General features: G+C 42.0%; 1 protein-coding gene across 3 annotated transcripts in view; it reads right to left on the bottom strand.

The window, feature by feature from the left end:
• Positions 1–2,180: 2,180 nt before the first annotated feature.
• The window catches only part of BDNF (brain derived neurotrophic factor), a 56,507-nt gene continuing 36,691 nt past the window's right edge, over positions 2,181–21,996 (bottom strand). For all 3 annotated transcript variants that reach the window (XM_059406728.1, XM_059406737.1, XM_059406719.1), the window contains exon 2: positions 2,181–5,864. In XM_059406728.1, coding sequence (XP_059262711.1) covers positions 5,100–5,843 — 744 coding nt within the window. In that variant the 5' untranslated portion in view covers positions 5,844–5,864 and the 3' untranslated portion in view covers positions 2,181–5,099. The remainder of the gene's footprint in view (positions 5,865–21,996) is intronic.

Raw genomic sequence — 21,996 nt, 5'->3', positions numbered from 1 at the left:
ACGTACAGAGGCTGGCTGGTTCGGAGAGGCTGCACCTGCTCTAGTCGCTCAGCTTGGCTCTTAGGTGAGGATTCACGAACCCATCACCAGTTGGCTTAATGTAACCAACAAGAGTCAGATTCCCAACCCTCCTTGCCCCCAAATTGCCAACCAACTAACCTTTAAACCAAGAGTTAACCCACAGCTAAAAAAACCCAAAAAACCAAAAACCAAAACAAAAAACCAAAAACTGAAAACCAAAAATTTTTCTAAAAGGGCCCAGATTCCATCACTAATTTTGCTGTCCAACCATTTGATGTTGGGTCAAATCCATGGACGAATTTTCTCCAGGCTAAATACTTTGTCTATCTACATGTATGTACATAGATTATGTCTTGCTTCACAGCAGCTTCTCAAAATATGCAGCCGCTTCAACTCGGACGGACTCCTAGAATAGGCTTGATGAGAGAATGCAGAGAAGGTACCTATGTTTTGCAGGAGACCCCAACATATACCCCAACGCTGCCTCTGTAGTGGCTGAGCTGACCCCATACTGAAAACCCTTTGGTTGCAGTTAATAAGGTGTTAGGCATCTTATCCAGAGTCTAGTAATCATGTAAATGAGTAAGAGAAGATGTGGCATGGACCCACTCTAGTCATCCGTTCAGAATGTCCCAACTGAGGTAGCATTCACGGAATTAGTACCGCTGGTAAGAAACTATCATAGATGCTTCCAATAACCACAGAGGGCTCTCAATACGGTGAAAAACAATGGATCTGAGAAAGCAAAGATTCTGGGTTATTTGTAGGCCTCCCAATGACTGAACAGATTTAACTGCTTGTACCCGATGCACAGAGTACAAATGGACTAGTCCTGTCAACTCCAACTTGGTTAATTTGGTCTATCCTCCGCTTTTTGTTTGCTTCTCTGGCCTCATCTTCTTATGAAAACTCCCTGTACTGTTTACCACACCCCTTTAACTTCAAGCACTCTGAAAGCCGTACTTCCTTCTCTTCTTTTTACAAAAAATATCTTAGTCTTCCTCCACTATGAAAATTGGTGAAGCCTGAGGTTTACCCAAGATCTCATTCCACTGCTGGGCTCATGCCCTGGCAGCCAGGCAGGGTCTTCCCTTAGAGTTTGGAGTACTTTGCAAGCTCCCTGGACAGATTAGGATTGAGTAATTCATCTCATTGGATCTGTTCTTCCATATACACAACACAAGTCAATGTTTGTTATGACTTTCTTGATCCTTATTTATAAGACAATACAAGAGGAAACCATGTGTGTATGTTTGAAATAGAAATGATACATTGCACAGATATAGTTCACCACGTTCTGGGATGCGTTGTCAGTGTTCAAATGGGGAGTCTGAAGAGTAGGAACAGATGCTTTTTTTCCTTAATGGCTCTTTCTCTAATTTAAAATCCTTCCATTTATTTCCCTAAGATTTAGTGATAACTTTAAACACTTTAACTAAATTACCCAGCGGCTTGGCAGCCATCACAGAGGCAAATCTTTTTAGAAATCCTAGCAATCTGTTAGATCATGGGTACTATGATACAAAATCTGCATGCTTCACATACAAAAATTAAATCAGTGCAATGGATACAAATACATAATGCAAATGGCACCATTTCCAAACTGAGGGTACATGACCTGCTTCCAAATATTGAATTTCTATGTTTTCTTTCCGTCATTGACTTTCTAAATTTGGGCCAATTTATTCTCATTATTCCTAAGTAAACCTACTTTGATTTTTTTTTTTTTAACAGTTATTTTATAATCAAATAGAGCCAGCCAGCCCTGATTCATGGATCCTGAGGTTGCTAGGATACATGGTTTCGTACTCGATGAAAGTGTATCACTTCAAAGGAGAAAACTTTCAAGTGTCCTAGAATATGACACGCCCGTCTTCCACTGTGGAAGACAGGCCCAATCCTAGAGCTTCTTGGAAGCTCACAGGCTGTAGGATTGGCCTCCCCTGCTTTGAAATAAGCATCCTCTCTGGGGGGCTGTGCAATTGCTAAAACTAGTCAGGTTGGTCTTCAAGCAAGGAACACACGTATTTATAATAAAACACGTTTTCATGTTTGGTTTTACAGTGAAGAGAAAAAACCCAGAACCCCCAGATTTTATGTACTTTGAAAATATATTTAAAAACATTAAAAATTCTATATTTAAAACATATATTATATGTTAATTAGTACACTTAAATAGAACTTATATTTACAATAGGCTTCTGATGCGGTTAAGTTTTAATGCCAATTTTTTTTCAATAACATAATTATATAAATATACTAAAATACAATAAATATTTTTTTGTTTTGTTTTACATGGTGAATAATATCTTTACCATAGAGAAAACAAGGCCACAGACATTTACTTACATTTTCAATGGGAATCACCATAAAAAAGCAACAGGCCTGCTCGCATGCATGAAACACTTCTGCCACAAAGAGACCACAGCAAGACTTAAAAAAACAAAAACAAAACAAAAAAACAGAACTGAACAGAACAAAAATGAACGGCAACAGAGAAAGAGTTTAACAAAATAAATCTTAGGTCAACATAAGCCACCAAGCATGTGACTGTGATATATCCTATGGGGTAAGGAGAGAGCCAGTGACCACACAATTGCTCAGTGTCTCCTATCAACCACGTAACAGATCTGGCCTTTGCCAGGACTTTGCAGGACTTTTGAGATTTTGAGACAGGGACTTCCTGTTTTATAATTTTGTCCCTCAGAAGCAAGCTGCAGAAACTTAACGTACAGCAAATATGTGTTACATGTCAAAAATAATTACAAAGACAGTATTTTCAAACAGCACAAAACAAACCTCAACTAACATCTTCCCTCTTTTAAAGGCAGGTGTTCAGATGGTATCGTAAAGGATAGGTTCGGCTTGTTCTAAATGAAAGGCTGAACAAATCAAAATTATTTGCTGATGGCATCTTTATTCCCTGGGTCATGGTGGATGTCCGCTTTTGCTGACCCCTCACCCAACTAAGAGCAGCAACTTCTGGAGGTTTTATGTTATTCAAGGACACTGGTCTAGGACATTTTCAGATTTGGATAGTGGACTGATTGGGTGAGTGGGTTTAGCACTATTTCTCCCAGGACCACTACTGCAGACCCCAACTTTACTTCTCCAAACCCAAGACGGCAGAGGTTGAGGCAGGGACCCTCTCCATGGACAGACAGAATGGGTAGGAGGTTGCTGAGGTCTTCACTGGGGAGCAACACTTTGTCAGCTCTGTCCTGGCCTCTTCCATCGAGCAAGGCACCTTTCCAAGCCTGCGGTGTCCTAGATGTGCAGACACCTTGTTGAAGTCTTGTCTCTGGACAAGGTTTTCTGTCAGTAGCCTTGGTCATCCAACCTGAGTTTTGGGGCTTTTTCCTGTCCCTTCCCCGTTACCAAAAGTTCTCAGAAGACAAAACCCTGGTTTCCTCAAGTCTAATTTCAAAGCTTAAGTAAGTGTTCAGGTCACAAGGATATTCTCTTGCTTTGCATTAGTCTCAAGATCACAATGCCACATTTGGTTCTGAACCTGCTCCAGGCTTATCCAGCTTTAGGACAAATTACCCAGGGGTGGAGAGCATAAATCAGCCTGAGTGGGGTCCTCCAGCGAGAACCTCTTAGCACAGTTAGATAATGTAGGCACTTAAAGCGTGAGGTCCAAGCAACTTGACATAGTCATTCCAGAGCCACCTCTGAAAGGTCCTTCAGAGGCCTCCCTTCTGGAATGTCTCAAGTACCATTCCCCACCCTCACCTAGACCTCAGGATGGCCACTCAGAAATTCCTCCTGCACCACCCAGAAATGACATGTCAGCTCCACACAGCCTCCATAGGGCTGTTCAGTCTCATTTCACTGGCAGTGTGGACGCCTACCCTGATCTAGGCATTTCTGGGTCCTTACAGAACTCCACCTTTTGCTTGCAAGACAATTTTTAAGCCTTACCATGATTTTGTGAAGCCTTACAATGATTGACTGAATGTTTACCCCTCGTAAAAAAGAATCTTCGTTTTTATATTTTGTTGTTTTTTTCTCTTAAAAAAAAAAGGAAAAGAAAAGAAAAAGAAAAGAAAAGAAAAGAACGAAATCACTATTCTCCATGCTTATAGGAGTACGACAAGGACAAAATTGGTTCACTCGTTCATAGCAGTGGTAAAATATTTCAGAGCGCGCAACTGATTTTTCTTCTGAGAGAAAACAAAACAAAGAGGGGACCCAAGGGGGAGGGAGAGCAAAGAATGTGCTCTATGAAAATGTAGGTCTTTCTGATAAAAGGAGCCTCCCCTGACCAAGGCCCAAAGGGCGAGTGGGAGCCTAGGAGGTGCACTGTGGGAAGTGGGAGTGAGCACTTTGTTCAGTTGCCTTAATTTTTATTCATTTTCCGGTCATCTGATTGATATTGCAAACATCTTTACAACATACAAATAAATCCCTTATCAACCAGAATATATAGTTAAAGAATTCTTTCCCCATCCCTACTCCCTATGGGAACTAAAAAACAAAACAAAACAAAACAACAAAACAAACGGAAAAAAAAAACACAAAACAAACAAAAATATAGCCCTCCCATCCCCCATTCCCTAAGCCAGTAAAGCGATGACAACAGCACCTTGACATTGTTTTAATTCCAAAGCTATCAGAAGTTAAAAGCAGTAAAACAGATAATAGTACTAACAAGAACGAAGATACTTACTGTCTAAAATGTAAACGGAATGTTTTGGTTCAAATTTTTGTCGTATTTTTTTTTTGTCTGTTTTCTGAAAGAGGACAGTTTATTATCAATTCACAATTAAAGCAGCATGCAATTTATTATTATTTTTTTTTTAACTTTTTACGTTTTCAATTCTTGGCAACGGCAACAAACCACAACATTATCAAGGAATGTAATGCAGACTTTTTAAAGTTGTGCGCAAAATGACTGTTTCCCTTCTGGTCATGGATAGGTCCAATAAATAGACTGTAGAACCACTGTACTGTATAAACTTCATTTATACATGCAGTTCATAAAATTATTTTTCTTAACTGAATAATTTACCCTGTTATGTATATATACAAATAGATAATTTTTGTCTCAATATAATCTATACAACATAAATCAACTATCTTCCCCTTTTAATGGTCAATGTACATACACAGGAAGTGTCTATCCTTATGAATCGCCAGCCAATTCTCTTTTTGCTATCCATGGTAAGGGCCCGCACGTACGACTGGGTAGTTCGGCACTGGGAGTTCCAATGCCTTTTGTCGATGCCCCTGCAGCCCTCCTTTGTGTAACCCATGGGATTGCACTTGGTCTCATAGAAGTACTGCTTCAGCTGGCCTTTGGATACGGGGACTTTTTCAAGGACCGTGACCGTCCCGCCCGACATGTCCACTGCAGTCTTTTTATCCGCCGCCGTCACCCACTCGCTAATGCTGTCGCACACGCTCAGCTCCCCACGGCGGGCGGGGTCAGAGTGGCGCCGGACCCTCATAGACATGTTTGCAGCATCCAGGTAATTTTTGTATTCCTCGAGCAGAAACAGGAGAGGCGGCTCCAAAGGCACTTGACTACTAAGCATTACCCTGGAAGTGTATAAGTCCGCGTCTTTATTGTTCTCTTCGTTGGGCCGCACTTTCTGGTCCTCGTCCAACAGCTCTTCTATCACGTGTTCAAAAGTGTCAGCCAAGGAAGTCAGGCCTCTCGAGCCTGCCTTGGGCCCATTCATGCTCTCCAGAGTCCCATGGGTCCGCACACCTGGGTAGGTCAAGCTGCCTTGTCCTCGGACGTTTGCTTCCTTCATAGGGGCAGCCTTCATGCAACCGAAGTATGAAATAACCATAGTAAGGAAAAGGATGGTCATCACTCTTCTCACCTGGTGGAACTGCAGGGAGATAGCAGAAAGGAGACACAGAGCTCGTTAGGGCTTGCTTCCGCCGGGCGGGGGGGGGGGGGGGGAATGCAGTGCCACTGCACGATGCAGTGCGAAACAGGGGATTGTAATTCCAGGCCATTCTGCAGGGTCAAGGGTTTTATGTACTGGTGATAAACTCCAGCTGCAGTAGGACACAAGTTAAATGTCAGGAGTGTGCTCTCTATGTGGTTTAATATAAACCAGAGACCGTGCTGTGTTTGCCCCAAGACGAGGCACTGAAACCCGAGGTTAGATGGCTTCTAAGCAAGTGAAAAAAAAAAATGGTGCCTTCAAGGTCTCCTCCTTCCTCCCACTTTAGCAGCTTTGTAAGTTTAATTTTTAATGATCTCTGCTCAGGCTGTCACAAGAAACACAAAATCAGAAATGTTACTAAGCAACAACTGCAACTGTAATAGTCATTTTTTTCCCCCCTTTAGTTGGCAACATGGTCCTATTGAGGGAACATGAGACAGGAATGGTCGTGGCCCGAGGGGTCTGTGGGGGCCTTCCTAGCCTTGTGATATCTAGGCTTGGGAAGCATCATAAAAAAGAAGTCAGGGAGCTGTAAAGAGCCTTTACATGGACCCCCCCCCCCCCTAGAGATAATCTATCAGAATAAAGCAGAAAGATAATTCCATCAAGCCATCCTGCTTTACAGATAAGGAAACCAAAGGATTTGTTTCCTGTCCTGAAGAAAGTTTATATTAGAGCCTGGGGCTCCCAGCATCAGCTCCAGAGTTTCCCTACTACACCTGGGTGGTCACAACTGAAAATGTTTTGCTTATTTCCAAACACAAATCATTTTCTACCCGTTGATTTTAATGGTGTGTCTATGCCTGGGGCTGATATGAAAACAATGTGTCTGCTTAAGAGAGAACTGGAAAAAAGTCTGCATTAAAAAGGCACTGAAGTCAATTTCAAATGCCTCCCAGATGCAGATCCACAGTTATCTCCAGCAACTCTCTGAGCTCCTTAGCCCTTGGCTTTCCTGGCTCACGTACAGACAGCCCCATCTCAGAAAGCTCAGCTTCTCCTTCCACTGAAAATGTGGTCTGGTGTATATATGCGTATGAGAGGGCTCCGAGTTTATCACACCTTTAAAAAGCTGAGTGGCATTTTGCACATTTTGGAATAGGCAGCTAGTGCTTCTTTCTGTGCTTTTGAAGTTTTCTGGGAAGTCCCTTAACAGCACACCACAAAATTAATCTTTTCCTGTTTGCCAGAGGGTTTTCCAGTGTAAATTTGGCTGCATGTCTACAGGCAGGCTCTGGGAAGCCAATTAGAATGGGCGAACAAACAACATGAAAACATACCTACGGACCGACCCAAGGTTACCATCAGATGGTGAAGGACTTCAATGTCACTTACCTGAAGCTCTGGGTCCCTTAGCAAGAGACAGAAGCATCCCCCAGGTCCGACACTCTAACTACTCCTAGCTCTCAGTCCCAGAGCAAGGATTTACAAAGAGACACACACATGCCCTAGTTGTTACGCTGTGCTACCTGCTACCCATGGACTTCCTGTCCATTAAGTGTCACCGTACGGGAAGGCAACAACCTACCTCCTCCAGTCAATAGGTCACACTGTAGAAACGGCTGCAAATGCTGGTACGGAGAAACAATGCTTCTGTTCTCCGCTTTTATAAGAGAGAGCTATTACCATCCCCAAACACCCACAAATTTCCTTGTGGATTCATTCTCACTTTGCACAAAGAGCAAGCATTCTCAGGGCTGTCTGGACACACAAGGGTCTGCGGGTAGGAAGAGCACCCTGGTTTGTATGAATCACACCTGAACTTTTTGTGAATGTCCCGGATTTTTCACCATCGAAGAAATGCATCCTCTGAGGAGCTTTGTACTCCTGGGCAGGTGGTATTACCACTGAAGGAAAACCCTTTTTCCTAATGTTCCCTGTTCAAATTAAAACCTCCACCTCAGATGGAGGTTGAGGAAAAAATGCCAATCTAGAATATTCTACCCCAGCCATCTATATCGCTTGGGTACAGATCTGCTGTGATCAGTCATCTTTCAATACTATTATTTCACTAAATCTAAGATATTGGCATTACAAAACACACCATTTTGTGTATCACTAAGAAATTAAAAATGCAGCCAAAAGTACCTTCTTTATCATCCCAAACTGTTACTGTATACTTACCGAAGAGCTCTTTTAGACTTATTAGGACACATTTTATCATATATAATTTTTATGCAAATGTAACAAAAGAAAACCAAGCAAAGTAAGTTGGTTAAGGTGATGACAGCTGTGCTGGGACTCCTTCCTACCTGGCCAACCAGAACAACAAAAGGACATCAACTGTAGGACACAAGCCATTTCGAAGATGTTAAAAATATGAATCAGAAAATGTTCATTTTGGAATTAATCAAAGAGAGTAAGTCTTGTAAATATTTTCTAAGTGCCCACACAAACTGCTTAAAATGGGCCAAGTTCCTCAGGCATCTTCAACTACAGAGGTGAGACATTGCTTTTTTACCTCGACCACAGTGATGAGTCTCTTAATGACACCTTTTTCTACACTTGGTTTAAAGACGTTTATTTACCCTGCCTTTCACTGTTCTCATCTTTTTCTTAGTAACTTTTTGGTTACATAAGTAGTGAGTCCTTTGTATATTCTTCTTAGCAGTTCCATAAGTAACTGTTTCAGAGGAACAAAGGCTATCTAAGTCAATAGAACTTGGCTTACATCCTGAAGCCCACACTGGGCGCACCTCTCAAAGCTGAACATCTGCAGAGAGTCAGTAATGAACTTTCTAGTGCTGAAGTCCAGCCCCCATCTCCAGCCCTGCCCAGAGGGACACTTCTGGGATGCTCACTGCCTATTCACTCACAAGGCCCAGTAATGCATCCAACACCCAACTCAGTACTTTTTGAGGGGACAATGTTACTCCCTAACTTTTCTGTTTCTGACAGTGATGGTGTCTGCCAACCACCGGCAGTCTTCAGTTAGATGATAAGCTCTCTGAGGGAATGGATCATGTCTGACCCAATTAATGCTTAACACAGAGTAATAGAATAATTCTCAGTAAAAACCTACTGATGAGTTGATTAAACCATGAGAAGACAGTTTTGACCTAATTTTCAGGGGAAGCCTTCCCATTTGAAAAGCACCAGTGAACCCAGGGAATTATTTGGTCAAGTACAGGCCATGCTAAACCCAAATTATAAGCTCGAGGAGATCTTATAGATGTCAATGATCAGCCATGAGGAATCTCTTCAGCTTCTCTTAGAGCTCAACGCTTTACTTGGATGATTTCTAACAAGCAAATAACATGACATCATATGAACAGCCCCTATCATTTGTGTAGCTCTGTTTCTAATAAAAGACTTTGAAAAAGCAGCCAGTGACAATACTCATAGCAAAACTTGAACTTTTAAGTCTTGTAACTGCCTTTTTCGCTGTTAACCTCTTCAGTGAGTGATTTTATACACTGTCTCAGGAAATCCTAAACGTAAGTAAAAGCTTCCATGGTAATTCCAAACATTTTAGGCCCTTCAGATGAGACTTGGTTACGCCAAAGATGAGAGGCGGTGTGATACTGCTAAGTAGACAGTCTATATATCTCTTTATACGTAATAAATTCACTGGGGCTGTCTAATTCTGCTCCAAGGCTTACAACAATCAACTCAACCACATCTATAAAATGCTAGAGAGGATTTCTTTTTTAGCCTCATTCTCAAAAAATTAAATATAGTACACCAGGCTAAAAAGAAAATCTACAAAATAGAAGGAAAGTTAGTTTTAAGCATGACTCACAAGTCTTAAACATTCAACCAGATGAATATCCATGACAGCATGCTATAGTAATAACTTAACATTTCTCTTAAAGACTGTAGAACACTCACAAGTATGATCTAATTTGCCTGTTAAAAGGAGATAAGGCAGGTATTATTATCCACATTAAACAGATGAGACAATTATGGTTCAGAGAGGTTTACAGGTTAGCTCTTCGTCCAGGTTTTTAACCATCAGGACAGGCTGCTGGGTTTACAATATTTAACGGCAGGGAGAAGAGAGGCTCTGCTACAGAGGGTGGTCAGAGAAGGAGCTTCTAAAATGTAGCCAGAGCTCTCGGCAGGTGTGTGTATCCTGGAGCCCGACTTTGTAAAGGCAGCACCACTGAGACGCTGCTTTGTAGTACTGGATAATTGTGACCCGTAAGACCCTTTGACTTTAATGCCATTCCAGTGGATGGAATTTCAGACAACATGGCCTTCCTCTAAAGGAAAGCTCTACAAAAACTTAGGCACCCTAGAACAACATTTCCATGGCCAAAGCTAAGAAGGGAAAGCAAACAGTAATAGGGGTCATTCAGGCAAACAGGAGAAAACACACAAAGTGTTCCTTGTTGCTAATCCCTTAGCGTTTTGTCTATGAGCATGTAATCAAAAGTTTAAAGATATGGCGGCTCATCTTAGTCTTATAAGTAACAAGGATAACTGTAACGTTGAAGAAATTATCGATTAATATTTAATTCCTAACATACATGATGCAAGCCTATGAAGAGACCACCTCAATGCAATCTTGCAAATCAATGTAAATAATCTTTAATTTGTATCCAGTTTCACTCTATGCATATATTAGCCTTTGTTTGTTCATTCATCACCCAAAGAATCTACCTTCAAATCTTATGGTCTAGGAGGGAAGCAGGACATATATTTAAGTAACGAAAACAAAAAGGTAGAAAAGACCCAGGAAAAGTAAAGAAAAAATTGTGTAAAGAGAAAGAGGTTACTTCCAGTTAGAGAATGAAGAATGCTCTGTGAAGAGGAAGGGGAGGATAGGGAGGGTTTAGATGTGTCCAGAAAAGACACCACTGGATGGGTGGAGGCTTGGTTGGAGTCAAAGAGCACGTTTCGAGAGAAAAGAACTCTTTAAGGGAATAGTGAGAAGTCACAGTGAGTGACTGTCCGATTCGGAAAGGCTCTCAGGAGGATGCTAATGAACTCTGACCCTGCTTTGCAGACATGGAAGAGCCAGTGAAGAGTTTCTGAGCAGGAAAACGCTTCTAGAAGCCCAGTTTATCAGCAGGTACAGGAGGGCCTGAAAGAATGATCCAGTGGGAAAGACCAGTTCATTCACTGATTTTCTTCTTGGTGCCTGTTCAACTTCAGAAATAAATAGTGAGGGGTGCCTTGGGTGGCTTAGTTGGCTAAATAGCTGACTCCTGATTTCGGCTCAGGTCATGATCTCAGGGTCGTTGAGACTGGCTCCACAGTAGGCTTGGAACTTGTTTAAGATTCTTGCTCTTTCTTGGGGCGCCTGGGTGGCTCAGTGGGTTAAACCTCTGCCTTCAACTCAGGTCATGGTCTCAGGGTCCTGGGATCGAGCCCCGCATCGGGCTCCCTGCTCAGTGGGCAGCCTGCTTCCTCCTCTCTCTCTGCCTGCCTCTCTGCCTACTTGTGATTTCTGTCTGTCAAATACATAAATTCAAAAAAAAAATCTTAAAAAAAAAAAGAGATTCTTGCTCTTTCTCTCTCTCCCTCTACCTCAGCCCTTCCTTTCCCCAGCCCTGTGCGCGCACACACACTTGCTAAACAAACAAATAGATAAATTCTGAGTAGTTACTTAAGTAAGATTAGAGTCAAGTTTTAACTTCATTTATTTCTATTTATTTTAACTTTCTTTTCTTTTCTATTCTTTTTCTTTTTCTATTTCTTTTAACTTAATTTAGTTCTATTTATTTATTTTTAGGCTGAAGTGGGTTGCAAAAGAGAAGGGGTTAGAGAGAAGTGTGCAGACATGAGTGTGAACCACCGGTCAAGTCCGGGTTGGCTAAAAGAACATCATGGAGGGTGGATGAGGGAAGGCAGCAATCGAGATTCTCATTCCAATTATAATTACACTGAACTTGGATTCCACTGCTCAGCACTTTTAATTCAAAGATCTCCAAATACTTTGCAAATATTAACTAATTAAGACTCACAGGGCCCTAGAGGTGCAGGTAACTATAATTACCCCCCTTTTGTACAGGCGGAAAGGGGACCAGAGTTTTTAATCAACTCATCCATTTGCTGTGGTTCCCCTGATAGAACAAGGTCAGAACCTCAGATTCCAAAGGAAAACTAGGCCTTCAACTACAGAAACCAGTTTTTTTTTCCCTTCATTTCTCTGCATTTTTCCCACTAGGTATATACTGCTTAGCCGAGAATTTAAAAAACAAACAAAAACAACAACAAACAAACAAATAGCTTCACACTCCTGAGGGAAAACAATTGGCAGTTGGAATCCCTGAGTAAAATGGCAGTGTGGGCCTAATGATCACGACAGATATTTAGTTACTTCCCTGAATGACCGATCAACTGAAACTAATACATTATTTTAGTAAATGAAATCGGATGAGGCAGATGTTCCAAAGCTTTGAAGGAAGTGCCTTTAAAAATGTAGTTTTCAATCATAATGTAGTTTATGTTCATGGGTATCCAACTATGCATTCTACACAGCACAGTCCTTCACACCAGGGGACTCTCTGATCCCCAGTGGGTGCACGGTATTGTGACACACACGGGCATTACTTAGCTTAAGAATGACAGAGAAATTGCTGGTTCTTAAGACCCAGAATAATACATACATGTAATTATTGCATAAAAAAGTATATTGCAACTGAATTATTAATTTGATAAATTTACATACATCTTTGATAGAAAGCACAGCAGCTCTGGTCTTTTAGTAACACCTTCTATCCCATACTCCGTCCTTGAAAAAAGCAAATATTTTTCTACTGGTCAGACACCCAGCTTATTGAGGAGTAACACCAGACCATATTCCCCATTAGGATGGGGAGGGGTCTTCTCCTCTAAATTACAATTTGTACAGTACCTTGTACAACGCGCCTGGCCCAAGGCAGAGAACACCCTACCAAGCATCCCAATCCCAGGCACAGCTGCCACCATCCAAAGGTCTTCAAGTGCCTTTTTAACCCAACTGCCCCAATAAACCTACTGGTCTGTGGTAACCAAGGAAGAATCCCTGGAAGCCAGAGCCACCCATAGCTAACGGTCCTATCCATGTTCACCTCCTCGTCAAAGAGTAATACTGTCCAAAGAGCGCACACCTCTGTGGTAAAGTCAAGCATGCACAAGTCAATTGCCCATCAAATGAACAGACAACCAAAATTTTTCTTTTTAAAATACAGTTTTAAACTATTTTTGAAACTTTTTTCTTAAAGATTTTATTTATTTGAGAGACAGAGACTGAGAAAGGGAGAGCATGAGAGTGCGGAGCGTCAGAGGGAGAAGCCAACTGCCCGTTGAGCATGGATCCCGATGCGGGACTCCATCCCAGGACTCCAGGATCATGACCTGAGCCAAAGGCAGTTGCTTAACCAACTCAGCCACTCAGGTGCCCCTAAACTATTTTTTTTTTCATTTCTTTTTTTTTAAATTTTTAAATTTTTTATAAACATAATACATTTTTATCCCCAGGGGTACAGGTCTGTGAATTGCCAGGTTTACACACTTCACAGCATTCACCATAGCACACACCCTCCCCAATGTCCATAACCCCACCCCCCTTGCCCCTAAACTATTTTTAAAAAAGATTTTGTATACTTATTTGAGAGAGAGAGTATGTGAGTGCTCACATGCACAGGGGAAGGGAAAAGGGAGAGAATCGCAGTCAGACTCGTGCTGAGTGTGGAGCCCAACACCAGGTTGGCTCTCACCACCCTGAGATCATGACCAGAGATGGACACTTAACCAACTCACCATCCAGGCATCTCTTAAACTGCTGTTTTTTAGATTACGGAACAAAATGGCAGTTAACATCCAATTAAAAGCTTAATCTCTTTAATTAGGATTCTGTTTTCTTTAGAATTTTAGGTGAGATTTGGTTATAATTAAGTTCAGACTTAATACTGTTCTATTACTATTATTCTCAACTTGTTAAGCCTCTTACTTTAAGTACAGTTAATTAACACACCGTGCTATGTTAGTTTCAAGTGTGCAACACACTGATTCAATAATTCCATACATGACCCCATGCTCATCATGGTTAAGTGCACTCCTTAATGCCCATCATCTGTTTAACCCATCCCCCCATGACTCTCCCCGCTAGTAACCATCCAGTCTGTTCTCTGTGGTTAAGAGTCTGTTTCTTGATTTATCTCTCTCTCTCTTTTCCCCCCTTGGCTTGTTTGTTTTATTTCTTAAATTCCACATGAAATCATATGGTATTTGTCATTGTCTGAACAATGTTCTATTAAATTGCAAAAAAAAAAAGCATTATTAAATTCCCCTAACATTGCAGATAGTAATGTTAATTGTGATATGATCTACCAGGTTCCATTAAGTTTTAATAACCTACTTTCCAAGGACCTGAACAAAATTAAATGAAACCTTGCCTCTCAAAGGGATATCCATGGACCAGCAGCATTACCATCGCCTAAGAGCTCACAAGACATGAAGACTCTCAGGGTGCCTGGATGGCTTAGTCAGTTAAGCATCTGCCTTCAGCTCAGGCCTTGATCCCGGGGTCTTGGGATTGAGTCCTGTCTCAAGCTTCTTACTCAATGGCGATTCTGCTTCTCCCTCTCACTTGTCCTCTGTGCTTTCCTCTCTCTCTCAAATAAATAAATAAAATCTTTAAAAAAAAAAAAAAAAAGCAGCTCAGCTTCCCTTCCTCTATTCCATCCACCCTGTCCACTAAAACAGCATCTGTACTTTGACAAGATTCATGTACTTCAAGGTGATTTATATACTTATTAAAGTTGGGAAACATTGGACTGTAAATGATAAAGAGGAAGGAAGCTACTTAGGCTCAGGAAATGAAAGGGCTGTCGACTTACGTATTTGTCGTGCATTCTGAGCCATGTCATGGGCTTACCTGCCATCTCTTCATTGGTTCCACTTGTTTTATTAGGACATTTATTATGTAGGAAAATAATTTTGCTTTTGTAATGGTAATAAATAAATCTGGGTTCCCTTTATATGTCACCTGGCTTTCCCACTATTGTGCTTATACAGTAAAGCACAGGGTACCCATAAATGTGATTCATTGAGAATTTATATTGTACTACTGACCTAAACCTGGACTTCTACTCAATCACTAATTTTTAATCTTAATGTCACGAGCCATGTGCACGCAAAATTGGCCTCCCTGAAGACTTAGAAGGCCTAACATTTCTCCCTCGATCAGAATCAGACTGGAAATGACACCAACGGCATTGGCAGGTGATAGATTTCCACACACATGAATATTCCTTTCAGCCAGATGTCTCTGATGGTGAAACCAAGACAAAGGCAGGGAAAACTGACTCACTCACTCAATGAAGATTTATTTCTAAGTTTGCCCTAAAACTAACAGCTCTAATACCTAAATAAAACCCACGAAACAACAGCAATGGCAGCAACAACAAAACCCTAAAACATATCCATATATCAAGTATCCAAATCCCCTATCCAACCCAAATTCGTCTTTATCTCAGTAAGGTACCCAGCAGGCAACCCAATTTCTCAGTTGGGTTCCAACAACTAGGATCATTTGCTTCAAGACCGAAGGAGGAAACATGGTTAAAAAAAAAAAAAAAAGTTTTCTAAAGAAAAGTCTAAAACTTCTTGAGTTACAGGGACATCCTCAGGGAGTTGATGGGGTAGTTTCATCAACAGAACTGGAGATTGCTTCACTGTTTAGGTTTTTTGCGAAGGATTGCAGAGACAGCTAGTTCCCAATCACCGAGTCACCAAGTCACCAATACGTACACAAATGACTCACACTGGGAACCCTGATGGTGTTGCTGTTAGATCACCTGCAAATGGGTGGGGCTGAGATGACACAGAACCACCTTTTCCCAGGCGGAATCCTAAGTATTACTGGGTTCCACTTTGAGCCCCACATGGTACAGATGTGAACACAGCTAAAGGGGTGCCTCCTCCAAATGACGAACACAGCACACCTACTATCGGGGATGCTGTGAAAGTGCAGCAGAGCATGGTCTTCCAAGTTCTGGGATTGAGGAATAAGCATGCTCTGTACTTTAAAAGAGTGCAAGGGTGACGTAACTGTGCCCTTTGTCCCTAAGGGGAGAGAACATGCAGTAACTCTCTCAAGCCAGAGGATAAAAGGAATCCCCCCTCAAGAAGTTTGCCATAATGCGGACATTGAGAACAAGCCAGAACCATGACAATTAAAACCAAAAACCAAAAACAAACAAAAGAGACTATATTTCAGTCTTTCCTCAGAATTGGAAACTTCAAATCAACAGGTTGCTTGTAAGGTGTTGCGGACACCCTGGAGTTCCTGCGGTGAGATGCTATGGGAATTTCGACAGCTGTGAGTCACCGCCCACGAGACACGGTCCCCACACAAACACACTCTTAATGGACCCCAGAGCTGTGGTAACAGCCTGCCCTTCCCAGTTTTTCCACAGATGGTGCTCCTGAAATTTTCCACAGCCCATGTATTCCTGTGGTTAATTAGTTATCTGAGTGAATTCCATCACAAAACTATCTGTTCGTAATTAGAGCCATCTTAGGTCCAAACTGGAAGCCTTCAATGTCATTACTTTAGAAGGGGTAAAATGAGAAAGGGGACAGATGATTCTCAGCTGATGAAGAGACCTCTGTCTAGTTTAGATCCCATCCTCTGAACTACAACAGAGAACATTAATTTTTACAAAGCAAGAGGTGAAAAATAGGTGGGAGAAGAAACTGGACAGAGACAGTGCCCCTAGGACAAAAGACAAGCGATCCTTTTAAAAGCACTATGGAAATCCCAAGGGAAAGATGAAATTAGCAAGAGAATGCCATTAGCTCTCCGTTGCTCACCTTGATGAGACCATTTTCAGGAATCGGTTTGTTAAATTCCACATGCCGCAGCCCATCTTCTGGGATGCACAGTCACACCGTACTGAAGCGTGTGGGCAGATGCCAAGACGTGTGCGGACACGCAGCCCTCTCTATAGAAACTCAGTGTTCCGAGCGTTAACGAGGATTAACCTCCTGCGCATGTGGGGGAAAACTGGTGGTTCCACACATCCAGTTGTCCTTCGGGTTATTTTTGCATCTGACTCTATAATTTCTTTTAATGACTTATTGTACAGCACAGGAAAGTGCTCATTATTTGTAGCTTAATGCAGAGGCAAGAATAAGGGAGTATGTGCCCCTGCCCACGGCCCTACCACAGCCCCCAACTCTTGTACGTGTCCCTGTTCATGTGAGAAGCACAAGCAAGCCAGTTTCTGGGCCCTGCGCATAATGAGCCATGTGGACCCTGTTCCAGAAACTGGCCGTGTTCCAGAGCTATTATAAAATACAAGGAAAATATTAACATCTCAGACGACAAAAGATCCATATGGCCGGTCAGGAAATATCCACAGCGTTTAAGCCAATAGATGTACCTATATGGAAACATTTGATTCTGTCTCATGAGCATCAGGACTGTGGGAACATCTGCGTGTCTCCATCCCTTTTCACTAAACATTGATTCCTACAAAATACATGCAAACGGAAACACCAACATATTTAATCCAAGCAGTGGGATGAGGGACGTTTCTAGCTACACAGTATTTTTAAATAAACATAGTACTGGAGGTAATGGTGTGTGTCCGGGGTGGGGGTGATTTGGGGAGAAGCTGTACAATTGGATAAATAAGTAATATAATCTTCTCTTCGTATTAAAAATGATTAAAAATAATAGCTAACATTTCTGAGTGGCACAGTAGGTAACCGAGTTATCCGCAGCTTATAGCTAAGAAAACTGAGGCTCAGAGAGGTTCAATAAATTGCCTAAAATCACATGCCGCCTGCCCCCCCCCAAAAAAACATACACCCAGCACGTGGTAGAAATGGAATTTGCACCAGAGATGGCTTGCATGCTTCTTTCCATACGGGGTCAGATGTGGATGTGGTCTTACATTTTGAGGGAGGTCTCCTTGGCAGAGACAGCCCACAAACCCTATGTATCAATTTCTTATTTATTTAAGCAAAGCCCTCTACGATCATTCCTGGTAAGCAGTTTATTTACACACTAATTTCACAAACATTGACTACCACTCTAATGTTTCTGCTTTACTGTGTCTTCCCCATACTGAAGCATTCCCTCAAGGTATCAATCGTACATGCATACGTGGGCATAGTGGTGTCAGAACAATGGCCAGAGGAAATTTTGCTTGAAATGTCAGAACATCTTCCCCTGAGAAGATCTCACTGGGTCTCGAACAGAACCCCATGGTTTTTAGATCATTAACCACAACTGCCAAATAATCCTGTGTCAACTCTACTTGAGTAAGAATGATCTCAATCAAGACCCAGGTGCCAATGTGCCTTCAGGAAACAACAACAACAACAACAAAACCAACTTAGGATGTAAAGTCTTTCTATTTAGTACCCCAACCTAATCCCCTCAAAATCTAGAGGACTGGTTCCTAGGCCACCCCACTTGACTTGTGCCATGGTCCTGTTACTCAAGAATAGAGCTGAGGGGCTGAGACAAGAGTGGCAAAAAAGGTATGGCGGGACAGTCTCAAATTTATTCTCAAGGAGTAGTTCCTATAACTAGGTAGGACCACGAAGACCACAGAACAGAGGATCCAACATGGACAGAGCAGCAGACTCTCAGTGTGCCCACAAGGGCAACCAAGCTGAAACAGCCCAAGGAACAAAGGTCATAGGGTGAAAGACTTCACAGGGGTTCCCTGCCTCCAAACAGGTGCCCAGAGGCTGTTGGCATGAATGGCAAAGGGAAAGCCAACCCAAGAGCCACACTGAGTGGATACAGAACACGTACCCAAGATGACCTCCTGAATGTGTGTGGCAGGTTGGAGGCACAATGGCACAAAACACAGGATACCTGGCTTCTGGCCACAGTCAACCTTTGGATGATAGCAGACTTCTAGAGAAGTAGCTGCAAAGAGCCTGAGAACAGAACTGGAAATGCCTGTTGTGAAAGCGTTGGCAGGTATCAACAAAAGAAAATGGGTCTTTGTCAGGGGTGTGTCAGCTAGCTTCTGGCCGTCCACCCATATGCCGAGGAAATATTTTTTTGTGTAGCTACATACAGTCATCACTGCAACTCCCCAACTGCAACCAGGCCATATAGAGGAAGAGGACAGGTTTTCCCTTTTAAAGGGGCCCCCTCAAAAATTCAGTGAAAAAGAACGCTTGTTTGAATGGAATAACCATTCTGCCAGGCTCTTTTTAACCACACTTTTCTAGGCAGTAGAGCTAAAGGAATTTTTTTCCCTCCATAGAGCATTTTGTCTGCAGAGGAAAGTAAGACTAAGAATTGATCTTTCCAACGAGAATGAGAGTCAGGTGAACGTGACCTGGAATATGTGCTTTTTGAAACATGGAGATGCTAGTTGGGCTACAAATCCCGTGTTTTTATAGGATTCCCTATTTGTATGATGCAGGAGACCGCCTGCCAATTTTGAGGGAAAAGTGTGACCATACTGTGTCACAGTTTTGTGTTTACATTGTACTTCCACCAGCTTTAATTCATCTTACAAAGTACTAATTATTGAATTACACATCTTTAGGAAAGTGCAAAATCATTCCTCAAAAGTGCTTCCCCTTGGGTGTGAAAGTTCTAAACTCGGCAAGACCTCGTCTGTGATTTGGGAGATATCTTCTGAACTCAGTACCTAGAAATAAGGCTAACAGCTGCGAAATGAGCACTGAAAGCCTGATACACAGAGCGTTGTGGTGGGACAATTTCCTTTTCTGTTCTACTAAACACTGTTGTGGTCTTTAGATTTATGACTGCTAGTTAGGTGAATAATGAGTGCATGCTCAAATTTCCATTGCATGAGCTTCTACAAGTGGCAACTGGGTCCATTCTGTGTGTGTCACCGGAGCTGGCATAAACCCAGGGCCATGGTGAAGCAGTATTTCCACTGGAATTGGTGTCTTCACCAAGTGTGGGACTGTGCAATATTCCCACTGCAAACTAGAGGCAAGGTGGGAGACGGAGATCTCACAAAGAAGTTTGCTTTCCACTTTTCATTGTTCAGATTGACATCTACTCTGCTGGCAATGCTGTGAAGAAACAGCCATTCTCATACGTTGAGGGTGGGAACACAAAGGGTTCGAGCTCTCTGTTTTGTTTTGTTTTTTCTTAAAAACTGTACTTATTTAGTTGAGAGAAAGAGAGATGTTACTGTGAGCAAGGGGAGAGGAAGAAGCAGGCTCCCCACTCAGCAGGGAGCCCAGTGCAGGGCTCGATCCCACGGTCCCAGGATCATGACCTGAGCAGAAGACGCCGACGCTTAACCAACCAACAGAGCCACCCAGGCACCCCAGGGTCCAAACCCTCTGCAGGACCCGTAGGCAGCATCAATCAAAATTATAAATGAAAAAAATAAAAATAAATTATAAATGAATTTTCCTGCTGACCCAGCAATTCCACTTCTGAGAATGTACCTATATAGGTAGGTACACACATACAAGATGATGTATACCCAACATTCGTAATTGCAACAGGCATATAACATCAAAAAGACTAGATTGCCCAATTTCCAGTTGCAAGAAAACAGATAAACTATACAGCACATATGCAGTAGAATCCATGCAACTATAAAGAACAACTGGCTGCTTATATACTGAAATATAAGCTCTCTGAAATATACTGGCAGGTAATAAAAGCAAGGTGCAGAACAGTGTACGTAGAGTATATTACCTTTTGTTTAAAAAATGGGGGAAATTACGGACACCTGGATGGCTTAGTCAGAAAAGCACGTGACTTGATCTCAGGGTCATGAGTTTGATCTCCACGTTGTAGGTAGAGATTACTTTAAAAAAATGGCTTCAACACTGGGGAGGGAACCTTAAAATAAATTTTTAAAATAAATTTTTGAAAGTGGGGGAAAATAACAATATATTCATATTTACTTATGTTTTCATAAAACACTATGAAGGATTCACATGAGATTAGTACAAATGATCTCCTATATATGGTATGTGCTGGGTGGGTAAGTGGAGGCGGGCAAGATGCCTCAACATAGGCTTTTAAACACTTGTTTGATTTTGAGTCATAGAAGTAAATTAAGTATCAAGAAATTAAATTAAAACTAACCAATTTTTTAAAAAAGTTGAACCTACTGACTTCACCTTTGACACCAATGACTCTCCCACACTGCTCTGGTGCAACAGACACTCAAGAAATGTTCGCCAGTTCCTTTGCTATGTCCCAGTAGTGACTAAAATCAAGAAGTCTGTTGAGTGCCATCTCAATTTCTGGGACATTTCCTGGAAGAGACCAGCACAAGATGGGGCAGTTGGGTATAGAGGGTAGTCCCTGGGACTGGGGAATGAAGATCTAAGTTCTGGGTCTACCTTTTCCACTTGTTTTTAAGTTGATCCTATGAAGTGGCTGATAATCGGCCATTTCTTAACTAAGAAACTGGGGAAAATCACAGATGAATCACCATGGATGAGCCAATGGAAGGACCTGCTGCCTCAGCTCTGTGATAGGAGGATAAGAAATCCCACCTTGCCTGAATCACAGCATCATGCCAAGGGTCATCAACACATGGAAAGGGGCTTTATAAACTGTAAAGGGCAACTGTACAAACAACTGTTGTTAACCACACCACCAGCCAGAGGGGTGACCATCCATAGCCAAACACAGGAGGGGAACAAGACCCATTCCCAAAAGTTTCTGAGACACTGAGATGGTGTGTGTGTGTGTGGGGGGGGGGGAGTGGGAATGGAAAGGAAATCTCCAAAATAATCTTGCAATGTCAACAGAAAACAAGAGTGGGCTGACAAAAACAGACTTGAAGAAGACATGCGGTTAAATGACTCCATATGTAGTCATCTACAAATGGATATACTGGAAATTCCATAAGCCTAACAGGGAAATTAGGGAGACATGACATATACGTGAGAAAACTTCAAGAATACAGACTTTAATACACAAATGCAAAATCAGTGTCAAATCCCAAATCCAAATCCAAAACGATGGTCCTTTATCCCTTGTGATCAGTAGAGATGTTGGAGACAGGTGCCTGTTCCACCCAGGTGGGCTCCCAACTTTCATCCAAAATCAGATGTAAACTTCAAATACTTCTGAAAATACTCCCTAGGGGACCTTACCTCAAATTTAGAGACCGGAAAAAAAAAAAATCTACTCTCCGTATATATCCTC

This window comes from Mustela nigripes, chromosome 1, assembly GCF_022355385.1.
Source record: "Mustela nigripes isolate SB6536 chromosome 1, MUSNIG.SB6536, whole genome shotgun sequence".
Taxonomy (NCBI): domain Eukaryota; kingdom Metazoa; phylum Chordata; class Mammalia; order Carnivora; family Mustelidae; genus Mustela; species Mustela nigripes.
The sequence above is the reverse complement of the archived record's forward strand: the minus strand, read 5'-3'. Positions and strand labels throughout refer to the sequence as shown.